This window comes from Primulina eburnea, chromosome 4 (genome assembly GCF_022965805.1).
Source record: "Primulina eburnea isolate SZY01 chromosome 4, ASM2296580v1, whole genome shotgun sequence".
Classification (NCBI taxonomy): domain Eukaryota; kingdom Viridiplantae; phylum Streptophyta; class Magnoliopsida; order Lamiales; family Gesneriaceae; genus Primulina; species Primulina eburnea.
This window is the reverse complement of record NC_133104.1, coordinates 37,691,507-37,697,765: the sequence shown is the minus strand read 5'-3', so window position 1 is coordinate 37,697,765 and position 6,259 is coordinate 37,691,507. Positions and strand designations below refer to the sequence as shown.

Sequence of the window (6,259 nt, the reverse complement as noted above, 5' to 3'; positions counted from 1 at the left end):
AGTGTATCTACCATAATATTCTCCACCTCTATTGATTTTCACGATCTTAATTTTTTTTTCACATTGCTTCTCCACTTCAGGTTAAAAACCTTAAAGGATTCAAGGGTTTCGTTTTTTTTATGAAGCATATTGATATATATGTACAATGAATAATCATCAATGAAATAGATGAAGTATTTCGGACTTTGCATGTCCATATCAAGACAAAAAAATATCTGAATATATGATTTCTAATATTTATGTACTCCCCTTGACACTTTTTTTTAGAATTATTTGTCTGTTTTCTCTTCATGTAGTCCAAAAAAGTCTTAAAATTAGTTAAATCTAAATTACTAAATACTCCATCACTCACTAATCTTTCAATCTTCTATATGGATTTGTGTCACAATCTTCGATGTCACAATATAAATGAATATTAATCAATAACACATATTTTAATACTTACTTGAACATGCATAGTATTGTTATTATTTTGTAAAGAAATACAGAAAATACTATCGATCATTGTACTATTTCAAATAAGATTTGATCTATAAAATAAATTTATTGATTCATCAAAAAACTGAAAGGAATAACAGAGGGTACAAGATTTAAAATTGAAATTAGATTATTAGAAAAATTTAGAACATAAAAGGTCTTTTCAAATTTTAAAATAAAACAACTATTCAACACTAGGCAGCTTGTCTCAATAGCCTCTACATACGAAGACATCTTGTTTTCTTGATAGATGTTCCGCTCATTTCCTAGAGGTTTCTTTAGGCTTTGTATACCCTGCAAGATATTTGTAACATGAGTTGTAGAACTAAAATCAATTCATCATGTGTTATAAATCATATCAACCATATTAGATTCATCACATACAAATAAAATGTGAATACCTTTCTTTTCAAGTCAATCCTTTAATTTAGTGCAATCCTTCTTCATATGTCTTGTCTTTTTACACAAGAAACTTGAATTCTTTCTTGATGTCAGGTTGTTGTAGAATTATTCTTTTCCCTTGACTTTGGCTTGCTTCTTATATTTTCCTTGTGTAGTCATAAAAACGTTATCACTTGTTTTCATCAACAACCTCCTTTCCTCTTGAACACACTTATTCATTAATTCGTTGATTGACCACTTATCCTTATTTGTCTTGTCGGAATTTTGAAGGGTTCATATTACCGTGAAAGATTGTATAAAAAAAGTTTCGGATATTTCCACTTCAAGTGTCTTGAGTCGAGTCACTATGTACGGCATTTTCATGATGTGCTCTCGCACATCTCTCACACTAGTGAGCTTTGATGAAGAAAATTTCACTATTATAGTGCTGACAAGTGCCTTATATGAAGATTGAAAATGTTCATCAACAGTTTTAAGTAATTCTTTAACATTATTATGTTGATCGATGGAACCATACATACCAGCAGATATTTTGATCTTTATGAACACTATGCAGAGTTGATTAAAGCGCTCCATTTTTCATAAAGATCAACATCGCCCGGAATGTGTTTTCAGTAATAACAGATTGTTTATCTTTCCGTGTAGCATAATCAACATCATATACCCAAATTGAAGAATAATTATTTCATTCCATATTTTATAGTTATCGACCTTAGTTCGGGAATGTCATATTTCATATCAGGAAAATTGCAGGTTGCATAGCTATATAAAAATATAATATGCTTATAATTTTAAAATTTTTAGGTAAATATAATGTTTTACAAATGTAAATCATTTTACAAAAATCTAGCGACATAAAACTTGCATGTGGGCTAAAATTTAAATTCAAAATAAAAAATTTCTATAACTTTATGATAAAACTATCAAAATATAATTTTCATTAACTCTTGTGGGTAAATTTAAATTTTTTTTTGATATTTTAACATAATCAGTTATATAAATATAACAAAAATCTATGTGGGGTAAAATTTATTGTGTTTTGATAATTATTTACAATCAATGTCTATTATGTGATCCAAATCCACTTAATGTATAAGTTTTCATAACTAAGGGTGATGTGACTATTTCTCAATTATTTAAAACTATAGGGTTCACAGACAAAATTTTGCATCTACTTAATCCTTTATATAACAATTATTTAGTAATACAATCAACACTTTCCAAGAGTGCTCCCAAGAAAGATATGTGAGCTAAGATCTTTTAAATATTTAACTCTTAGATAGAGCAACGTTTTTTAGGGAGAACAGTGATAAGTCAAGCCAGTTTAAACCGGTCAATAAAGAACTCCATCAGATTATGCTTTCTTATGTCACCTTATAATTATTATTCAACTTAATTATTCACATTTATGTGAATCTTTATAAGCCAATTTATTCTTCTTCTTATTATTAAATGACTTTATATTCACATTTTACTTGATATATCCAAGCACTTGCTCCAAGCTTTTCTCTTCTTCTTCTTCTCTGAAAAATGTCCGAAAATCGTTTGTAAATCTTCAATCCAATCCTTTACATATCAGCCTCCTTCAGAAAATTAGGCAAGAAATCGTGCAAAAATCTTTCCAAAAATTTAGCGGCGCTCGGGCGGTAATATTCTACCGCTCGAGTGCCACATCCTCTGTATTTATCTTTTTCTCGCAGCCAACCGCGCTCGAGCGGTCAAATCCTACCGCTCGAGTGCCAACTCTTCTGTATTTTCATTCTGTCCTCATACCTCTCGCACCTGAGCGATAGAATATTACCGCCCGAGCGCCATGTTCTCTGGAGTTTATCTTCAGAAACTACACCTCGCGCCCGAGCGGTAGAATATGAGCGCTCGGGCGCCAGCCTCTCTGCCCATTTTCCTTGGCTTGCACATTTTCGTTCCGATTTCAGTTTTCCGGCCAATTTACCTGCAAATTCGTCACGTACAAGTGAGACACGATCATAGGCACATGCTTACTCTATAACGACAAAATGTAAATGAAATGTACGCATGTAAAATGCAAACACACACAAAACTAATGCAATAAAACACGTAAAAACCATACCTATCACAGCGTGATCACAAGTTGACATGTTTTAAATGTATATATGTTATCATGAACATGACTTTTTGTGAAAATACAAAAATACGTTGCATGCTTGGTTTTAAGAAAATGTACATATATGCATGATTTTTATAAGTGATGAATAGGATGACATGTTTTGGGGTAAGGGAGTTAGTTGTGACTAATTAATACGAACACGAACACAAACATGTAAGGCTAAAGCTCAGTGGATGGGTAATACTGTCGCTGATGTCTCCGCCGCCGAGTACCGCAGTTATACGTAGATGGATCCATCCTAGAGCTGATACGAAAGTCACAACTAATGAACGGAATTCAAATAAAGGAAAATTGAACACGTATATGTTAATATGATGCGATATGGATACATCTATGCTTTGTCATGTCATGTTTTTGATTATGTTTTTGAGATCATGAAATGTATTTTAAATACATTATTTTTCACGGTGGCATACTATGTATATATACTTGCTATTACGATTCAAGCGTGTTGAGTCTTTAGACTCACGCTAAGTATGATTGATGCAGGTGTGCATGATGATGTGGAGACTGGAGGCGCCGAAGACTGAGTAGACGGGGCTTGATGTGCTCATGCTAACCCGATGAGCATATTTTTTCCGCACATTATGTTTATGAGCTAGGAGTAAACATGGATATTTTATACACTGTCGCATATTTGAATTATTTTAAATATCAGTTTAGGGTTTGATGTTGAGATATTCATTTTAACTGCAGTAATTTTTTTTACTTGTAGTTGAATACTTTTATTTTAAAACATGTGATTGATTTTATCTTTTATTTTAAAACATGTGATTGACAGCTTTTATCGCATGCATGCGCTTAAATGTAATTTTCGAAAATAGTTAAAAAAAATTTCTAGTAATATTTTATTATCACGAGTCGTTTCATTTATTCTTATTTTGAATATAATCCATACAACCATTTTCCTTACAATTTCAGCAATTTTCCACTAATGTTCTTTGGGTCTCCAAAATGTGAATCATGCATGAAGTTTGAACTTTTGGATTTTAAAAGTTAAAAGTTCTAATATTCGTAAGTGTAATTTGCAATGATACAGAGATCAATGTCAACTCTTTTAAGACTTATGCTGATGATATGCTTTTATTCTCGAAAGTAGATAGTCTTCCGGTTACTATCCTCTCGAGGTGTTTTCTTGAGTTTGGGGACTTTGTTGGGCTAAGGACTAATCACCTTAAGTCCGATATTTATATTGCTGGGGTGATGGTATCAGTCAGTCGAATTTTTTGGGTATCACAGGTTTCTCTGCAGGATCTCTTTTAGGTATCTTTTAGCTGTTGAGCATCTTCTCTCTTGTAATTACTTTTATGGGTGGCATTACTTCTCGTCTTCACTCTTGGCTTCGTAAGTCTTAATCTTATGTTGTGAAGTTTGAGCTTGTTAGATCGGTCCTTCGAGAGGTGGAGTGTTTTTGGTTATCCATTATGCTAGTCCCTTTGGGCATCATCGATCGTATCTACAACCTCTACCCATCTTATATCTGGAGTTCGAGTCATACTCCTGTTTCTTGGGCTTCTTTGGGTGGGTCTTAGGGATCTTCGGAGTTGGAACAAATCTCTACTCTTTTCTTCTTTTTTTTAATGAAAATATATTTCATTAAGGGGTAAATAAAATTCGATACAAATATACTGGGATAACCCAAGAGAAAGCATATAGCTTACCCTCTGAATCTATCAAACAGCTACATTGCCCAACACACAGTCTATTTCAAGTACTCAGGGCATACTCCGGATCAACATTTACAACTACTCGAGGAATATTTCCGGTTACTAACATTATATCAAACGATTTGTATCTCAATCATCAAAATGACAAGCACATACCAAATGACCGAGATAACATGTGCACAACCGTAAATATTAGATATGAATAAAAATGTGATAGTTGGAAACACGCTTCTTTCATATTCTCATTGTATAAATAGGTTGTACCAGACACTTCTATCAAATAATACGATATACAGATTTGCTCACATCAATGGAGCTTCTAGCATAATAGCTAACATGGTATCATAGCTGTAAGCTTTCCATGCGATTTGCGTGATTTCTCTGATTTTTTTTGTGATTTCTCTGTTTTCCATGGCGAGTCGAAATCCAACTCCACCTCTGGAAAATCAAGATCCAAAATCGGTTTCGCATGCCTCCAGCAGTCGAATCAGTTTTAAAGATTCGAGTAGCCCCTTTTATCTTTCAAATGGAGATAATCCTGGTCTGAATTTAGTCTCGCATCCACTTACCGGTGCAAATTACAACACCTGGAGCAGAGCCATGACTATGGCACTTACCGCAAAGAACAAATTAGGATTATCGATCGCACCATTCTGTGGTCGCCTCCAGAACATTTGCTGTATGGCGCATGGATACGGTGTAATAGCATGGTAATATCCTGGATTTTAAATTCTGTTGTAAAGGAAATAGGTGATAGCTTGATGTCTATTCCTACGGCCTATGAGATTTGGATCGATCTTAGAGATCGTTTTCATCAAAGCAATGCGCCACAATTTTTTCAAATTAAGAAGCTGCTAAGTGGTTTACATCAAGGATCAATGGAAGTGAGTGCTTATTATACTCGATTGAAAACACTATGGTATGAATTGAAGGATTTTCAACCAATCTCCGTTTGTCACTGCGGATCGATGAAGGAATGGGTGAGTTACCAAAATCAGGAATGTGTAATGCAGTTTCTGATGGGTCTAAATGAGTCCTATGCTCAGATTCGAGCTCAAATATTGATGATGGATCCTACTCCACCAATATCTAAGATTTTTTTGATTGTCATCCAAGAGGAGCGGCAACGCTCAATTCATCATGACATTTCCAAGTTGTCACCAGATTTGAATGTCTTATATCCTAACGTGGCTGCTGTTAAGGTTTCTAAATATGTGAAAAATGACAAGCCTGCAGGTGGTAAAGTAGATAAATTTTGCTCCCACTGTCAGTGGCCTGAGCATACTGCTGATAAATGTTTTAAGTTGCATGGTTATCCTCCTTTACATCCAAAGTATAAGCCACAACAGCAACCACATAAAGAAGGCATTGCTATGGCGCATGCGAGTTCTTCTACTGCTGAATCATCATTTAGCTCAGAACAGGTCAAGCAACTCATTGCTCTCTTAAGTTCTCAGCTTCAACATGGTCCTAGATCTTCTCAGGTTTCTCAACAACATGAACCCTCTGTTTCATGCTTCCATGGTATATACTCATTATCTCTTAAGTTCTAATATCATTTCAAATT

General features: G+C 34.1%; 1 protein-coding gene across 1 annotated transcript; it reads left to right on the top strand.

The window, feature by feature from the left end:
• Positions 1-5,399: 5,399 nt before the first annotated feature.
• Positions 5,400-6,245, top strand: LOC140830271 (uncharacterized). Its single transcript, XM_073193553.1, has one exon. It carries the CDS (start codon positions 5,400-5,402, stop codon positions 6,243-6,245), a length of 846 nt encoding a protein of 281 aa, XP_073049654.1.
• Positions 6,246-6,259: the final 14 nt, after the last annotated feature.